The sequence below is a fragment of the Eumetopias jubatus genome, unplaced genomic scaffold (genome assembly GCF_037043125.1).
Source record: "Eumetopias jubatus isolate StellerSeaLion01/CBP00866 unplaced genomic scaffold, mEumJub1_p1.0 scaffold_1, whole genome shotgun sequence".
Taxonomy (NCBI): Eukaryota; Metazoa; Chordata; class Mammalia; order Carnivora; family Otariidae; genus Eumetopias; species Eumetopias jubatus.
In genome coordinates this window covers 80912919-80932110 of record NW_028274807.1, presented here as the reverse complement: position 1 = coordinate 80932110, position 19192 = coordinate 80912919, and the positions used below count along the sequence as shown (strand labels likewise).

General features: G+C 37.9%; 1 protein-coding gene across 9 annotated transcripts in view; it reads left to right on the top strand.

Annotated features, from left to right (window-relative positions):
* Positions 1 to 19192, top strand: part of VPS8 (VPS8 subunit of CORVET complex) — a 267080-nt gene that overhangs the window by 36280 nt on the left and 211608 nt on the right. For all 9 annotated transcript variants that reach the window (XR_003608764.2, XR_003608763.2, XM_028100887.1 and 6 more), the window contains exons 8-15: positions 611 to 735; positions 2752 to 2838; positions 5187 to 5254; positions 6490 to 6643; positions 6751 to 6810; positions 8078 to 8185; positions 12201 to 12281; positions 15372 to 15542. Coding sequence is in view for 7 of the 9 variants with exons in the window: in XM_028100887.1 (XP_027956688.1) it covers positions 611 to 735; positions 2752 to 2838; positions 5187 to 5254; positions 6490 to 6643; positions 6751 to 6810; positions 8078 to 8185; positions 12201 to 12281; positions 15372 to 15542 (854 nt within the window). In the remaining 2 variants the exon portion in view is untranslated. The remainder of the gene's footprint in view (positions 1 to 610; positions 736 to 2751; positions 2839 to 5186; positions 5255 to 6489; positions 6644 to 6750; positions 6811 to 8077; positions 8186 to 12200; positions 12282 to 15371; positions 15543 to 19192) is intronic.

The window sequence follows — 19192 nt, the reverse complement described above, 5'->3', positions numbered from 1 at the left end:
AAGGCAAGATCCTTACTCTTAAATAACTTAATCTAGTAGAGATTTGAACTATTTGCTTTTAGCATATCAAATGTTGATGCTTGAGAATAATTTTCTTAAGTAATTTAAATATTTACTCTGTAATTTTGTTTGCACTGTTATTTTGCCTAGGAAACCTTTTCTTTGTGGATAATATAAATGTAAATTCAGCCAAATTCTGAATTAATAAATTTTGATTTTTGAAAACTTAAAGCTACTTTAAAGGGTGGTATTCTCTGTAACCTTGCATCCTGAAAACAGCAAGAAATACAATTTTAGAATGAGACAGATGAAAGATCATTCATTTGTTCAAAGAGATAAAGATTACTTATGGATTTTTTTTTTACTTATCATTAGCAAGTTTTATATTCTTACTTGTAGATCTTGGTTTTTTCTTCATTCTTAGTGTCTAATTCAATGCCCAAGCATCTACTACATGCTCAGTAAATACATTAAAATGAATATAACTTCATCCTTTGATTCTTTTGATTGTTGCTACCTCCCAAGTCTTTGAAAACAAGCTGATACTAAATACGTATTTTTTCACTCCTTTCATTTCTTTCACCTGATTTTACAAATATGCTTTCTTTAGATCAGAATCAAGCTTTGCGACTTTGTCTGGGTAGCACTAGTGTTGGAGGTCAGTATGGAGCCATCTCTGCCCTCAGTATCAACAATGACTGCTCAAGACTTCTCTGTGGCTTTGCTAAAGGACAGGTAAATGTGAACTTTATTTTATCCATAAGACAATGTTAAAATCATTTAAAAAAAACCCAGTATCTCTATACCACCTGACACCTGTCAAAATGGCTAAAATTAACAACACACAACACAGGAAACAACAGATGTTGGCAAGGATGCAGAGAAAGGGAAACCCTCTTACATGTTGGTGGGAATGCAAACTGGTGCAACCACTCTGGAAAACAGGATGGAGATTCCTCAAAAAGTTAAAAATAGAACTATGCTATGATCCAGCAATTGCAATACTAGTTATTTACCCAAAGGATACAAAAACACAGATTTGAAGGAGTTGATGCACCCCGATGTTTATAGAAGCATTATCAACAATAGCCAAACAATGGAGAGAGCCCAAATGTCCCTTGATTGATGAATGGATAAAGAAGATGTGGGTGTGTGTGTATACACACACGCACATGCGCACGTGTGCGTGCGCGCGCGCGCGCGCGCACACACACACACACACACACACACAGGAATATTACTCAGCCATCAAAAAGAATGAAATCTTGCCATTTGCAACTACATGGATGGAGCTAGTGTATTATGCTAACTGAAGTAAGTCAGAGAAAGACAAATACCATATGATTTCACTCATCTGTGGAAATTAAGAAACAAAACATAAACATGGCAAGGGGAAAAAGGGAAGCAAGCCATAGAGACTATTTTTTAAAAGATTTTATTTATTTATTAGAGCATGTGAGCAGGGGAGGAGCAGAGGGAGAGGGACAAGCCGACTCTGTGCTGAGCATGGGGCCTGACAGGGGCTCGATCCCACAACCCTGAGATCATGATCTGAGCCTAAACCAAGAGTCAGATGCCCAATCGAATGAGCCACCCAGGCACCCTTAAGAGACCCTTAACAATAGAGAACGAACTGAGGGTTGTTGGAGGGGAGGTGGGTGGGGGATGGGCTAAATGGGTGATGGGTATTAAGGAGGGCACTTGTTATGATGAGCACTGGGTGTTATATGTAAGTGATGAATCACTAAATACTCCTGAAACCAATATTACGCTATATGTTAACTAACTAGAATTTAAATAAAAATTTGGAGGAAAAAAATGAAGTGTGATAACACTGGAGCTAGGAGAAAAGCATGGGTAGGAGAGATGAGGGCACTAAGTATGTACAAAACAATTGTTTAGGCAAAACGCAAACATAGCTATTACAGTCCATTTGTTGATATTTGGGAATTCACTGCATTGAGTTCTGTACATGAACTCATGTTGGCAGGAGTACCTGGATGTGAAAATAAACTTGCATTAAATTTACCCAGTTTGATTAATTAAACAAACAAACTAGTATTTCTAGATCAATATCTCAAAGACCAAAATTTATAAAGTGACATGTCTATAGAGTTAACCTTAGATTGCTTGGTCTAACTTTCGTTCAGTTTTTAATAATTGTCATCAACTGAGCCAGAGTCTGTGTTTTTTAATATCTTAATTTATGAGTCTATATAAGTAAATAGCTTTTACAAACCGACCAGGCTGTTATATCAAAATTTACTTCCTTATAGTAGCATAGGTAATTCTTGCTGCTTTTTAAATACACTATATTCTGTTTTCACTATTCTCATTACTGTGTTCCTGGATAACTCTAAGAATTGCTTTCTACTTCTGAAACTGGCAATAAGTTTTGGCTTTTCTCATGTGACTTATACATCACTAGTTGGTTTGGCAGTGAGCCTTTCTTATAATTTTTACCAGTGCTAAAGAGATTGACTCATTGAAGAAATTTTGTACTTCTTGGTGTAAGAACAATGTTTAAAATCTGAAGGGAAAAGTAGGTAGGGCAGGATGAAGGGGAGATGAAGATGGAATAAAAGGCCCTATGCTTTAATAGATCTGCAACCTTCAATTATGTTTCAACTTCATAATCTTTTGCCTGCCATGTTTATAGACCAGGGATGGATTATTTCAGCCACAAGGCAGGATACTTAAGTCCAAAAAAGAGCAATAGATTGGTTTTTGAAGCATTTAGTTGTCTTACAGATCACGATGTGGGATCTGGCCAGTGGAAAACTTCTGAGATCAATAACAGATGCTCATCCTCCAGGAACAGCAATATTGCATATTAAGGTAATACCTGTTTTTTGTCTAATAATTTTTATTATATTTGTATATGCATTTTTAAGCACATTTCTTTATAAACGGAATCCTTGAAAATGAAGTTTTCTTTGACGAGCCCAGTAGGATGCTTTGCAGGTTAGAACTGGAGATGGGCTAGCTACCTTGGTAACATTCAGCTGCACGTTGGGTTGACGTCTGATAGAGCAGCAGAGAGAATAAACCAATATGTTCCCAGACCAGAGGTTGGCAGCAATACCCTGCTGAAAAATCATATGGAAATTAAAAAGTTCTTTTTACCTTTTGTTCAGTCCCCCAGCGTTGCTCTGTCACACTTCGTTGGGAGTTACCTGAGGTTCAAGGCGCCAGCAATGAAAGAACCAAGGTTTGCTTTACGTTCAGAAACAGCTCTCTTGGTTTATTTTCTTTCAGGCCTCTAAGGGAAAAGCATTAAGATTTGAGTCTTGGCTTTGTCCTTACAGGTCTGAAAAAAATAAGTCAACTTAGGTAACAGATTTCATTTATAAATACAATGTGAACTTTGGTTTGTGTATGTTGTCAGGCCCATGTTCAGGAGCATAAAAGGTAAAGGACTGTAACTAGGGAAGTCTAAAATCAGATCTTCTAGATTTTAATCATGTACACATTTGGTTGCTTAGCTGTGCAGACCTCTCTTATCCATACATATGCTTTTTAAAGTCTGTAAGCATCTGGAGTTTATGTGTCTGCATCTAGGTTAGTTACATAAAAGTCTTTTGTGACAAAGCAGCATTGAAGCCTTTAGTAACAGTGAAAGCAACCAAGACAAGAGTAGAATGTCCCCTTTTTCTGAACATCATGGCAGTTTTTCTTGACCTCTTTTTCTATGGCATGTTATAGTTTGTGTTTATGTCTTCTCTCCTTTAATAGATGAAGATTTTTGAAACCTGAATCTGTTTCCCATTTATTTTTGGATTATGCATGGTAACTGCTCAATAAACGTTTGGTTGAAGGGATAACTAATTGGTGGTGTTTGTAAAAGGACAGTTCACTTACTGAAAAAAGCAAAATCCTTGAGAGAAACAGGAAACAGAAGAGGTAAAGGCAGAGAGGAAAGAGAAGAATGCAGCTGAGGTTGATAGCATAGAAATAGTAGCCATTGTGTTGCTTGGGATTGGTGGGTGATAAAGGCCTTGCATGCAGACACTGTAATATTGGAATAAGAGGTAGCAAGTGATACATATATGATTGAATACTTCCAGAGTCTTGGCTTGACAACAGCCACTTGCTCTTTAGTACTCTTATTCATTGTTCTCCAAACTTAACCCTATATCCCAGCAATAACAACTTAGGCTTACATCCTTAATGCATATGTGTGTGTGTGTGTGTGTGTGTGTGTGTGTGTGTGTATTTATTTAAAAAATACTATAAATGTAGTACTGTACTAATATTTAAGGACATTACAAAACACATAGATAAATAGAAAATTAATAAATAAACGTGCAAGTTCAGTTGATTTTCCTACATTCCAGGTATATACTTCCCACTCTGGCAATTGCTCCATGAGGCCTTGAGAACAAAGGTGTGGGTCTTCTCTGTTATGCCTGTGTGTGGGAAGAATAATTTTACAGTAGTCTCCTGTACCTCAACTGTCCCTAAGAGAACAAAGACATGACATTTAGGTTGGCTCACCAGCCTTTGGGGTTAGGGAGACCGGTCACTCTAAGTGACTCAGGTTATTCAGTTTGTATCCTACAGTGTTCACATTTACCATACCTCATAAACCCTTAGGACTGTCATTGTGAACATTAGTTGTTATTTTGAGTTTTCCAGAGTTGGTAATAATAACTGAAGTATACTCTGTCAAATAAGATCAGGAGGCAGCACATATTTGGAATCGTTCCATAAAAAGTATTTAAACTATTTTAAGTATAGTGGATTAAGTCTTCAGTTAGAAAACATATTAAAGTTTATTTCCCAAAGATAGCAAATATCTTTTACTATGTCTTTGTTCTTGAAAACAAGGCAACTGCAAATATATCTAGCATACCCTCTTCAGTTTAATAGCAGCTTAGAAAAAGTTAATGTTAAGAACCCAAGTGGAGAACTTTAGGGCTTTTATGAGTTATAGTTTGTATTTTTCTTTGATCCTGATGAAAGGTAGGTTTGCTTTTTTAAAGCCTCAGTTTTTTAAAGATAGCCATTTTTATTCTGAATATTGGTAAGTTTGTATATTTAGAATGATGAACTAAATCGAGGTGATTTCAAATGCTACTAAATGTGTTGTTTTTAGGTTTTTAAGATGTTATAATTTTTTCCCTTTTTAATACTTGACTGGTTGTTGAAAAATCTCTAAGAAAGTGAATTTCTTCTCTGTTTAGTTTACAGATGATCCAACTCTTGCAATTTGCAATGACAGCGGAGGCTCTGTTTTTGAATTGACATTTAAGTAAGAGACTAAAGGACATTTGTTGACAAATGAAAAGACTAGCTGTGGTTTAATGACTTGATGTTGAACATGAAGAGGTCTGGAAAACCCATGTGATTACAAATAGGTTATGGCTGTATATTATGACTTGGAGAGGCTTATAGAACATTTGGAGATCCAGGCCTGGCCACCCAGAATTCTTTCTCAGTAGGTCTGAGTTGGGATTCTGAACTCCTGCTCCCCAGGGAATTCATATGAGATGTCAGTCTTGGGAACCATAATTCTGGAGTATGTCACTAATTTTGGTTTAGGCCCCAGGCCCAGTTGATTATGTATAGGAAGGTTTTTATTGCCTTGGAATTGCCCTATTTCTCTATAAGAGCGAAGACTGTCTAGATACATGGGAGGAAATTTATGAAGCAGAGTTGTTTTTTTTTTAACAAATAGAACATAAAATTCAATGCACATTGTGTTTCCATAAGTTCTCAAAGTAAGGACTATGTTTCTTATATCTCTCATACTTTCTCACATTGCTAAGCCCAAAGTAATTGCTTACAAAGTACTATTTATTCTGCTAATGTTTAGTGAGCATCTCCTATGTGTAGGCATTGTTCTAGGCACCAGACTTGCAGCTGTGAACCAGACAAGGTTGCTACTCTAATAGAACTTACATTTTAGTTGAGGCGGGGGTAGGGACGTGATAATAAATGAATACATAAATGAAATAACTTCAGATAGTTATGAGTGCTTTGAAGAAAATAAGACGATTCAGCTTGCTGGAGTGTACTTGAGGATAATTCAGGAAGGTAACATTTGAGCAAAGACCTGAGTGATAATCTGATCAACAAATGCAAAGATCTAGAAGTGTTCTAGGCAGAGGGATGTTCAAGCACAAAGGTTTTGAAGTGGGCACAAATTTGGCTTGCTGGAGCAACAGAAAGAAGGCAGTTGTGGCTGGAGCGTGACTTTGTTAGTAATGGGAAAGAGTGAAGGCAGGAGCCAGATCATATAGGACCTTTGAAAACGTGGTAAAGACTTTGGGTTTTATTTTATGTACAGTGGCAAGCCATTGGAGTGTTTTTAGGAGAAGAGTGATAAATCTGACCTAGACATTACAAAGAACCTGCTGATGTCCTATGGAGTTGGATTGTTGGAGGCAAGAATAGGAGTTAGAAGGCTATTGTAGTCCATGCTAGAGATCATAGTGCCTTGAATCATTACTAAATCAGTTCTGAATTTTTTGGTTACCTTTGCAGGAGAGTGATGGGAGTGAGAACATGTGAGTCAAGATGCCTCTTCAGTGGCTCCAAGGGTGAGGTTTGCTGTATTGAGCCTCTCCATTCGAAGCCTGAGTTGAAAGATCATCCTATCACACAGTTTTCCTTACTGGCCATGGCATCCTTAACAAAGGTTGGTTGGTATATTTAGAAGGTGAAACTCATAACTTTTAGAGGCTTTGAATACCAAAAATTTGAAAATTATAGGGTAAACATTAAAAATACATTTTTCTTCTAAAGATACTGGTCATTGGATTGAAACCATCCTTGAAAGTGTGGATGACTTTTCCCTATGGACGGGTGAGTAAGCCTTTCCATCTTATTGGCAAAAAGACCATGTCAGGAGGGGGAAATGACTTGAAAGTGGCGAATTCTGTGGGATTATCAGAAAACGGGTTAGAATGGAAGTCAGTGCTCCAGAGATCATTGTCTGGACTTACCTTGATGTGACCCAAAGCAGGATAAGCTGGTGACTGGAGCAGTACAGATCACGAGGTCTATACTTTTTTACCTTTATTGTTTTAAGTTGTTCTCTCATAAACAACTGCTGCTCTGATACAGAATTACTGATAGAGAACACCCCACCATAAAATCTAGCATAAATTGCTGCTACGTAGTCTTTCTTTTGGCTTTTGCCTTTAGTATTTTACTTTGGAGGATGATACTTCCCAGCATCTATGACACATACCCCAGTTTCCCTCTCCTTTCTGGCTTGGTTGTTTTCAGAAAGTTGTGATCTTCTAGTGTGTATGTGAGGAGAGGTATTGATGGGATGAGATGGAGAATGATGGTACAGAGCCATGACTAGTTGAGAACACATCCCCTGTGTCAAGGGAGACCACTCTTCTGTTTGTTGGTTGGTACTCCATTATCTGTGGGCCTCAGGGGAAGCACATCTGCCCTTTCAAATGGCATGGCTAGCTTAGATTGCATTAATGTTCCTTAGGTTAGCTTCACTGGCTCACTGAGGCTTATCATGGTGGTGTATGTTTGCATTTTTTTGTATGTTTTTACTGGTATTTTTTTCCAATATTAACATTTTCAAATAGAGAAGTAGAAAGAATTTTACATTGAACATCTGTATACCTACTATCTAAATTCTATCATTAACAGTTTACTGTACTTTATTAACTATCTCTCTCCATCCACCCATCAAATTATGTTATTTTAAGTGTATTTCCAATAAATTGCAAAAGTCAGTACTCATTTGCCTTAATATTCATACATTATGTTTAGAGTTCAATATTTGTTTCTCTGGTGTAGCATTTACTTACAGTGAGTTGCACAGATCTTGATCATACATTTGCTGAACTTTAACAAATATATCTATTTTTATAACCCAAACCTCTATCAAGATATAGAACATTAGCATTAACCCAGAAAGTTCCCTCATGACACTTCCCGGTCAGCCCCTGCTTCACTGGAATTTTAATGAGAAATTGGGAGAAGTTTTATCAAGGAACACTAGTCAGATGCTCTTTTTAATTAGTTTTCTCTTTGTCCTGCTGTCTGTTAACTGTGATGTCTTTTTTTTTTTTTTTTCTTTTTTGGCCTTTTCTTCACTTAGATGGATCCTTCCAGTGTTCCATTGCTGGCCTGGCACTTTGTGGCAGTGCATAATTATGTGAATCCCATGCTTGCCTTCTGCAGAGGAGATGTTGTTCATTTTCTGTTGGTAAGTCCTGATACGATGCTAGATCTGTTATAAAGTCCCTTATCATAATATTTTTTTCCTGATTCACTAGTGATTTACTATTATGTCAAAGAAATATGCTACTATAATTCTTTGGAGAGAGAGCGATCATTTAATTTTAATTTTAAACTTTAATGATTAACATGGAAAGCAATTGATCACCTCAACTCCATGCCCCTCCATGGTGTATTTCTCAGTTCATCTCCTTTGAGTAACAAGTAATTAATAGTTTATGTGTGTGTATAAATAAACGAATGCATATATGTCTATTGATGGCTTACCTATCTACGTATAGTGTATTTATTAGACAACAGGTATCATTGAGCACATACTGTGTTCTCTACACTGATGGACACAGAAGCAGTTGAAGGAAGTATTAAACATAATTTCTTCTTTTACACAACTTCAAATACTGTTTTAGAAACAAAGCCAGTATGCTCATTATTACTAGGGATGTTTAGGGATTACTACTACTATGTTTAGGGATTCAACTATGTGATGAGAACTAAAAGTTGATAAAAGTTCAGAGTATGGAGAGATTGGTATGGACTGGATAGGCCATGGAAAACTCTATGGAGGATATATAGCAACTACTGCAGGAATGGTGGGTATGCATATTGGGGGAAATGAGATGAACTGAAGTTATAGAGGTAAGAATGTGCCCACATAATCTCTTTTTGGGTTTCCTAGCTCAGTGAAACAGGGACACCACTGTCCACCTAGTTTCTCCAGCTAGAAACCTAGGGGTTGTCTTTCAGTTACCTTTCTCCCTCATTTCTGCTTCTTCACCGCATCCTGTTGACTCTGTCTCTATCATCTGAATTTACTCCCTTTTTGTCTCCCCCATTACTGACTGCTTCCCTAGCCTAAACCACTGACATTTCTTCTATGTTGGCTCTGGCATAGCTGTCTAACTAGACTCTGGCCTCAGTGTCTTTGCATATGCTCTCACCTCTGCTGGGGAAGGTCTGTGCCCTCTTCCACTTTAGTCTACCTAACTCATGATTAACATTGCCTTCCTGACTTCCTGAACTGTTTTCTGCTACATAATACCCACAAGACCTTCCATCTTCTCCTTTGATAATTTTCAGTACTTTTAAAATCACTTGTCTCATATTTTTCTTTCTCATTAAGTGAAAGCTCCATAAATCTAAAGATTCCAGCCACGAGGACTGTGCCTGCATATAGTAGATGCTTAATAAATGTTCATAGAATTAATGAGAGTGAGAAACCTGTGGAAAATCAAGTTGAATATATGGTGTAGATTTAGATAAGGGGTGGCACACCATGGCTGTTTTATAAATAAAATTTTATAACTTGTTTTATAAATAAAGTTTTCTTGGAATACAGTCATGCCCATTTGATTATGTATGATTTATGCCTGCTTCCATGCTATAGTGGCAGAATTGAATAGTTGTGACAGAGACTGTATGGTCCACAGAATGTCGAATATTTATTTATTTATTGTATGTCCTTTTACAAAAAAAGTTTACTGACCCCTGATCCAGATTTTATAATATAATTGGCCTAGACTAGGTAATGAGGAGTTGTTACAGGTTCTTAGCTAATTAAAGAGGTAAAGATGTGATTAAAGTGGTATTTTAGGAAGATCAGTATAGAAGTAGCAGAGAAAATAGATTGTAGGTGATAGCAGGGAAATGGAGGGTTTTGCTCTTGTGCCAAAGCAGGTTATGAGGTCTTTAGACAAGGATGCTTGGTTGCAGTGAGAGTGAAGGATGACATTTTGAAGGAAAGACGAGGCTTCTCATTTTACTGGACTTCAGAACTAAAGGACATAAATGAATCTTTGTGTTTCTGACTGCATTTTAGAAGCATGAATTATTTGAAGAGCTGGGGTTACAGAGGATTTGAATGTGTTGAGTTAGAAGCGAAGGTGGGATTCTTAAGTGTTCTCTCAGGGAATGTCCTCTGGGCAGACGGCAGTCTAGGTCTGGAGTGCAAATGAGAATTTCAGGATAGAGAATGTCGTTGAAGCTGTGAAAATCAAAAGCCAGAGCATACGTAGCCTTGGCAGGTACTTATAAGGGAAAGGGAAAAGAAAAGGAATCAAGAAAGAATGTTCCAGTAAAGGCACACAGGGGTAGGAGGGGAAGTAGGGCACTATGGCCTCACACAGGAGACAAAGGAGAGGCTTCAGGACAATGTCAGCTCCAGGGTAATACCATTATTAAATAAAGATCAAGAGAGAAGACCACTGAAGATAAGACCGTTGAATATGCAAGTAGTTGGTTTTGTTTTGCTTTGTTTTGTTTTAAGATTTATTTCTTTGAGGGACTGAGAGAGAGAGAGAGAAGACTAGTGGGGGGGGGCAGAGGGAGAAGCAGACTCCCCACTGAGCAGGGAGCCCGATGCGGGACTCCATCCCAGGACCCCAGGATCATGACCTGAAGCCGAAGGCAGATGCTTAACCGACTCAGCCACCAAGGCGCCCCCACAAGCAGTTGTTGATTAGAAACTTTTCAGAGGACTAGTCGTCAGTGGAATGGAGATGGAAGCCACATGGTAGAGGCTTATTAAAGAAATGGGCATCGAGAAGAGCAAACTTAACATTCATAGTGTTTGGCTGCAAGAGGAAAGAGAATGGTTAAATATCTGTAAAAAGCAAATCAGGGAAAGGGTTTTGTTTTTGTTTTTTATTTGAAGATGGAGAAGTCAGAAACATGTTAGATAGCAAAAGGAAAAGTGCCCTTAAAAAGGAGTGAGTGAGGGCGCCTGGGTGGCTCAGTCGTTAAACTCCTGCCTTCGGCTCAGGTCATGATCCCAGGGTCCTGGGATCGAGCCCCAAATCGGGCTCCCTGCTCGGCAGGAAGCCTGCTTCTCCCTCTCCCAGGGGAGCCCGCTCCCCCTGCCTGTGTTCCTGCTCTCGCTAGCGCTCTCTCTGTCAAATAAATAAATAAAATCTTAAAAAAAAAAGTGAGTGAATATGCCAGCAAGGGAGAGGTAATAGTAAGCAGGGTGGAGGGGGTGGGATTTAGAGTATGTATAAGTGAAGTGATCTTCTTTAGCAAGGACTCCAGCGAATCACAATAGGTGATGTTGGCGTTGTTTTTTTGTTCGTAAAACACTTTCAGTATATGCCAGATAGGGAACAATTTGGTGTTTATTTTCATTTTTCAACTGATTGGCCCTGGGTCACATGGCTGTAATAGTGGAACCGAAGCACAGGCGTCTAGATCACATGCTCCTTCTACTAGCACATTGTTTCTTCCAGGGCAAGTGACTTAGTGAAGCAGAGATGAGTATACGTGAAGGGCCTGCATTAGGAGGGCTTCGTTGTTTGTTCAGGTATCTGGTGAGGCCAACACTGTAAGTGATGGGATTAGAAAACAAAGGGATTGGGGCTTGAAGGGAAAGGAAGCCACCTAGGAGGCTACTCTGGGAGAGTGTCGGGCAGCCCGGGTTGACTAGGATGTCCTGCATTTCACAAGGGTCAGATGTACATCGGGCTCTCTTCTGCATGCTCTGTCACCTTGGAGCGGAAGCAGGGAGGGCAAATTATAAGGGTGCAGGTACACATATGTAAATAAAATACTGACACTTGAGGTTCTCCTGGGACATTTTGGGCTGTTTGAGCTGTGACAGTGTACTTCAGAAAAGTCTAGTTTTGTCACTGCAGCTTTTTTTTTTAATGGACTTTTTGACTTTATCATACCATGTGGTTAGTCCCATTTTATGCTTTAACTGTAGCTGAGTACAGTCGCTGATGGGATGCAGTTAATTTGTTCTGAATTATAGCAGAGTGAACACACGTTACAGGACCGACAGCCAGACCACTGAGCAGATGTGCCTCATATTTTGTACGAATCATGGTGTGAATTGATTTTTTTCATTTGTGTAATAGTTTCTTTAATCGCCAATGATTTGGGCTTGTCCATACTGTGAATGGAACTCATTTTCTAGGTGGAGTATAATTAAGTAGCTACAAAAGCCCCTCAAAACATAGCTGGTATTTAGGTTGTTTTTATTTCACCATCAGGTTAAGAGAGATGAGTCTGGAGCAATACATGTTACTAAGCAAAAGCGCCTTCACCTCTACTATGACCTCATCAACTTTACTGTGAGTACTCAGGTTAATGTGGCCCATTTATCTCAGGTAATTGTTCTGAGACCCCGTGTATTAGCACCGCTAGGATTTCTGCCATGAACCCTGACATCAGGGATTATGTAAAATATGGACAGAAGTAATGGAGTCTGAGTTTGGTGTAATGCCACATTACTTTTTGGGGGGGGGGGGAGTGGGGAGAACAAGAGAGAGGAGAGGGAGAGGCTGAGGGAGAGAGAATCTTACCCAGGCTCCATGCCCAGCGCGGAGCCCGACACAGGGTCAGTCTCACTCTGACCTGATCTGAGATCATGATCTGAGCTGAAATCAAGACGTTTAACCCACTGAGCCATCCAGCTGCCCTGATGCCACCTTACTTTTAATTGCCTCTCAGCCTATGGCCTGCCACACAGTGGCAGGGTCAGAAAAAGTTTTCTTTGATGTCCTGATTAGTTCAGAGGGGAATTAATTCAGAAGAATTTGGGTGGGTTTCTTGAGGATGTTGCCCAGCTTTCTTTGTAAACACATTTTTGTACTTCTGAGCTTGTCCTAACTGGTTCAGAAGTTTATCTAATTTATTCTTTTTTTTCATGGCTAAAAACTTTGGCAGAACTTTTTCCTCCACCATACATCTCTGTTTTAAGCAACTTTGGGGTTTAAAAAAAGTATTTCTTTTTATATCAAAATTTTTTTTCAAATAGTGTGTCAGCTTTGCAAATACTGTAATTATAATATTTCTGGGTTTCTGTCATTAATGCTTTTGGCATATCAATACCCAGTGAAACATTTTGTATATGCAAGAATATAGGCACCCCTAAATAAGAGACAGAGCCTCATTTTTCAAGTAAAATGGCTAAAAAAATTTTTCCTCTAACTTGATGATATGTAACTTTTAAGGATATAGATAAAATGGATCTTTTCTTTATAATATACAATTTATTTAGTTGTACATTGCCTTTTAATCTCACAGATAGACGATTTAGAAATGATACTTTGTTTCCATACACATTTCATGAAATATTTTTGTTCAAACTCTTCTCATGAATGTAAGACATCAGTGTCTTTGTCATCACCAGGACTCCTGTTGGATTATCTAACACTGTTTCCTAGAATTCATAATTACTTCTGTTTAAGATGTTTGAGATATGGCACTCTTAAAATCTGCATATGATTCTGTCCCTGGAAAATTTTCTCTCAACCACAAGTAGCCATTCTCCCCACAGTAGGGTAGTAGGTGTTTTCATTTGTCCTGTGGCCTATCCATGATGTGACAGTAACTGCATTGCTTTATAAATTACCATTAAAAGTCTCGTTTACAACAATGTCAGCAGTTGCAGTTGTGAGGGTCTAATCTTAGGAGTAATTGCTAAACCTGCTGACCCTCTTTGTCATTCTCTTTAAACCAGGTGACCTTTGATAGCATCTAAAAACTAGTACTGACTAAGGTTGTATAAGGCTAATAATGTGTCTTTCCTAAATGATACTTTGTTTTTTTTAAAATGAGAGAGCACCTTATAAGAGCTCTTTGTAAATGATTTGAACATCAAACTCCCTGTTTTCTGAGAGATAAATTTTTGGGGGAAAAACAGAACAAAACCCTTCCCTTATAGTAGCCACAATACAGTGATAAGGGTGTATTTTCACTTATGTTAAAAGTAATCATTTTAACTTGGTTGTTTTTGATATGGGAGTATGCACATAATCTCTGATGACATGGAATAGGTCGTATAAATAAAACAACGTGAATACCAGAGAGAGAAAGTACTTTATTCTGGCTAATTTAGAATTCTAATTGAGCAGATTTTAAAACTCCATTTATTTCCTGGGGAGGGATTGAAATTTTTTAACAAATTGTTTTGAAAAGAAGAAATTGTAGGGGTGCCTGGGTGGCTAGGTCAGTTGGGTGTCACTGCTTGGTTTCAGCTTAGGTCATGATCTCATGGGTCATGAGATCAAGCCCTATGTCAGGCTCCACGCTCAGCCGGGAGTCTGCTTGAAGATTCTCTCCCTCTGCCTCTCCCCCTACTCACATGCACACACTCTCTTGCTCTCAAATAAATAAATCTTTAAGAAGAAAAGAAGAAATCATACATAAAACCCAAGAAATTTATCAAAATGGCATCCTTCAGATTTTTAATATTACTAAGTTATTATCTCTGAAATTATAATAGTACTTATTAAAGAAAATTCGGAATATAGAGAAATAGAAAAGCAAGGAACTCTCCCATAATTGGTAGGGAAGTTTTAAAGGAAATACATATTTTAGAATGCTTCTGTTTTAAAGTATGTATTATGTAAATGCTAACAATTATTTGACCACCTAGGTTTTTGAGGTTTATTTGCCCTTTTATTTAACTAATGTGAAAAACATGAGAAATGCATAGTTTGTCATTTTGCTTAAGTCATTTGTGCCAGTGTACCATTTAAAGAATTTTACTAAAACTAATATATACTGTAATATATCTGTTGAAACTCTTAGTTACCTTTTTGATTTTATTTATTTATTTATTTTAGATTTTTTTATTTGACAGAGTGCACACAAGTAGGAAGAGTGGCAGGCAGAGTGAGAGGGAGAAGCACACTCCCCGCTGAGCAGGGAGCCCAATGTGGAACTCGATCCCGGGACCATGGGATCATGATCTGAGCCGAAGGCAGACGCTTAACTGACTGAGCCATCCAGGCGCCCCTATTTATTTATTTTTAGAGAGGGAGGGACAGAGGGAGAGGGAGAGAGAGAATCTTAAACAGGCTCCATGTCCCTGCGGAGCTCACGGGGCTTGATTTCACAATCATGACCTGAGCCGAAATCAAGAGTTGGATGCTTAACCAACTGAACCACCCAGGTACCCTTCTTAGTTACCTTTTTTTAAATACTATGAATCATTTCAACACTGTCAGAACTCAGAACTGTGTTATGCACTATTATCCACTGCTGTCTAGCCACTACAGTCACCTAGTAATTCTTGGTGTGATTTTGTTGTCATCAAGTTACTAAATGGGTAAAATCGTCAATATAATTTAACTGAGTGTCCAGGCTTTCTTTTTGTCCTGAATGATTGTGTGGGATGGGCCTCACCTTTTTTTTGCGGTGTGCTTGATTTGCAGTGGATAAACTCACGCACAGTTGTGCTCTTGGACAGTGTGGAGAAGTTGCATGTGATTGATCGGCAGACTCAAGAGGAATTGGAAACAGTGGAGATCTCAGAAGTTCAGCTGGTCTACAACAGCAGTCATTTCAAATCCCTAGCCACTGGAGGAAATGTTAGCCAGGCACTGGTAAGGGTAATCCATTATCTTAGAATTGCTTTGATAAACTTGGTATTTTCTTGTTTTTTGTTTTAGAAATTGGAACTGTGTGAAGTTAGTTATCTTTATGTCTAGATTGAAGTGGATATGGATGTATTTGTAAGTGTTCAGGAATGTGAACTAAAACAGTAATTCCTGTTACCTTCTATTCAGAAATGTGACTAATTTCATACCAAAGAATTTTAACTTTTATACTAAAATAATGAAATTGAAAATTTGTGAGAAAGAAATTGTAAAAGCAGAATATTTTAGAAAGTTTAAAATGGTGGTAATAAGCCTGATAGATTTAAGGGATGAATGACTAGAGATAGGTAGCCTGACTTGGGTGATTGTAAAGGCTCGAGCAGGTGTGGTGGCTGTGGGCATTAAAAGATCAAGATGGCTTTGAGAGAAAGAAAGGAGAGTCTTTAGGAATAGGGGATGGATGAAATGTAGGAGTCTGGAGAAAAGGAAGACACACAAGTATTACCTTGGTATTAATTTTACTGTATATTAACCACAATGATGGCCTTTAGCAATTTACACAGATAGTTTACAGTTGTGATTTCCTAAACCAGCAATCTGTAAGCAGGAAATTTAGAGGCTTTCCTGGGTAATTTCTTGAAAAAAGATTAGTAATGATGTTCATATTTAATGAGACCTGTGTGATATGCAGCCATTGCTCAAATCTCCCTGAGCTATTAGAACTTCAGAGTTTAAAAAATATATGAAAGGGTCTTCAGCCACAGAATTTAGAAACCAAGACAATCCAGAGTAAGAAATGGTAATGCGGTAGAATTCACTAAAGACTAATTACTGTCCCACACTTAGGTATTTTCTTGTGTCTGAATGGTTATTAGAAATGGTGTTAGTCTTTGAACTTGCAATTTTGACCAAGATGGAATAATGGGCACTAGATTTACTTTCCTGTGTAGAAGGAAAAAAAAAAACTTTTCAAATACTGGACATCAGGCAATGAAGGACAGCAATCCCTGACAAAATGGGAAACAAGTGACATGAGCCCTGTGATTATCCTAGATTCTAGCCTAGAGAGAGTTTCCAGGCTATAGCTCAGGGATGAGGAATCCAGTTGGAGCCTGAAGGACTCCATAAGCTGAGACTGTTGGAAGACTAAGGTGGGTTGAGTTTGCAGGACCAGGTACTGGAGAGGAGAGCAAGCACTATACCTATGGTTCCCCTTGGGTATTCAGCAGACTACTGATCAGCAAATGCTTATCCTTCCCAAGGTCAGGGAAAGAATTATTGGATGGGTTTAGAAGGAACTCTATCCAGTGCTCACACTGGCTTGTTTATACCAGCCAGAATGGAAAACTTCATGATTTATAGGGCATTGGGTAGAATACTCAGGGGCATCTTGCCTCTGTAGTGGCGAGTAATTAGGACCAGAGTAAACACTGTTTTGGTCCCCACTACAAATCTTAAAAATAGGACCAGAAAGAATCAAACTGTTTTCCAGGCAACTTAACTACCTCACAAAACAAAGCACAGGAATATTAATACTACAGAAATTTCTAGAACCCAACAAGGTAAAATTCACAGTGTCTTGATATTCAATCAGATTACTAGGCATGTAAAGAAGAAGAAAAACACAATTTATAGTGAGAAGAAAGATTAATCAAAACTGACTTAGACCTGAAACAGGTGTTAGAATTAGCAGATAAGGACATAACAGTTATTACAACTATAGTCTGTAGATCTAAAAAGTTAAGTAGTGACATGGAAGATTCTAAAGAAGATGCAAATCTAACTTCTAGAGATAAAAATTATTAGTGCTTGAGATGAAAAATGCCCTGAATGGGATTAATGTCAGAGAGTAGACATGATAGGAAAAAACATTAGTTAACTTGAAGATATAGCAATAGAATCGATCCAAAATGAAACACAGAAAAAATAATTTTAAAAAATATTTGTGACCTGTGAGACAGCACTGAGTAGCCTAATGAGCAGTTGGAATCTCTGAAGAAAAGGAGACAAAAAGAAATGGAAGAAATAGTGGTCAAAAACTTTCCAAAACTAAAGAAAAAAGAAAAAGAAGAAGATAACAGGAGAGGAAGAAAAGGGGAGTATGTCAGAGGGCGAGACGAACCATGAGAGACGATGGACTCTGAAAAACAAACTGAGGGTTCTAGAGGGGAGGGGGGTAGGGGGATGGGTTAGCCTGGTGATGGGTATTGAGGAGGGCACGTTCTGCATGGAGCAGTGGGTGTTATGCACAACAATGAATCATGGAACACTGCACCAAAAACTAATGATGTAATATATGGTGATTAACATAACAATAAAAAAACCTTTCCAAAACTATAAACACAAATTTTCAAGAAGCTCACTGAACCCAAGCACAGGTAAAATAAAGGAAACCATATATAGATTGACCAAAATGAGTGGTAAAGAGAAAAACTATTAAAGCAGCCACAGAGAAAAGACACATTAAATGCACAGGAGCAGCAATAAGTATGAGAGCAGATTTCTCATCAAAAACAACTGGAGTAATCTCCAAAGATAGACACATGGCCAACAAGCATAGCCAAGATGTTCAACATTGTTCATCATTAGCGAAATGCAACGCAAAACCGCAGTGAGATATCCCTTCATACCCACCAGGCAGGCAGACATTCACAGGTGTTAGTGAAGATGTGGAAAAACTGGGACTGTTACATGCTGCTGGTGTGAAATGGTACAGCTGCTGTGGAAAAATTCTGGCGGTTCCTCCAAATGTTAAACATATTCATAAGGATTTATTTGAGTGGTTCTACTCCTAGGTGTATACCCAAGAGAAGTGAAAACATATGCCTACACAAACACTTTTTCACAAATGTTCATAGCGACATTATTCATAATAGCTGAACATTGGAAACAATCCACATGTCCACCACTTGGTAAATGGATAAACAAAAAGTGACTTAGCCATGTAATAGAATACTATTCTGCGATGAAGAGGATGTACTACTGACACATGCTACAACATGGACGAACCTTTTCAAAAATACTATGTTAGGTAAAAGAAACCATATGGAAAGATTGTTTGATTCTATGAGCTGTCCAGGAAAGACAAGTTTATGGAGATAGATGTAGATTAGTGGTTGCTTGAGACTGGGAGTAGGAATGAAGGTTGACTGGAAATGCGTACAAGGGATCTTTGCGTAGTGATGGAAATGTTCTAAAACTGGATCTTGGTGGTGGTGGGGCAACTGTAAATTTATTAAAAGTTACTCAATTATACATTTAATGAGTGAATTTTGTGGTATATAAATTATACTTCAGTACTGTTATTTAATAAGAGCAATTGACTATTTAAAACAAAAATATATTGTAATGTTTATGATAATGTAGAAGTAGTGTGTATGACAGAAATATATAGCAGCAGGGAGTAGGGCATAGAAGTATATCGTTGTAAGGATTTACATTATACATCAAATTGTATAATATTTAAATGTAGAAGGAGATAAGTTAAAGTTATATATTGTAAACACTAGAGCAGTCAATGAAGAAGAAGTGGTATCACTAAGTAAGATAATAGTGGTGACAAAATAGGATGTTAAAAAAAAATTCAATGAAGAAAAGGGAACAGGCAAGTAGAAAAAACAGTTAATAAGATAATCTAAACCCAACCATATCAATAA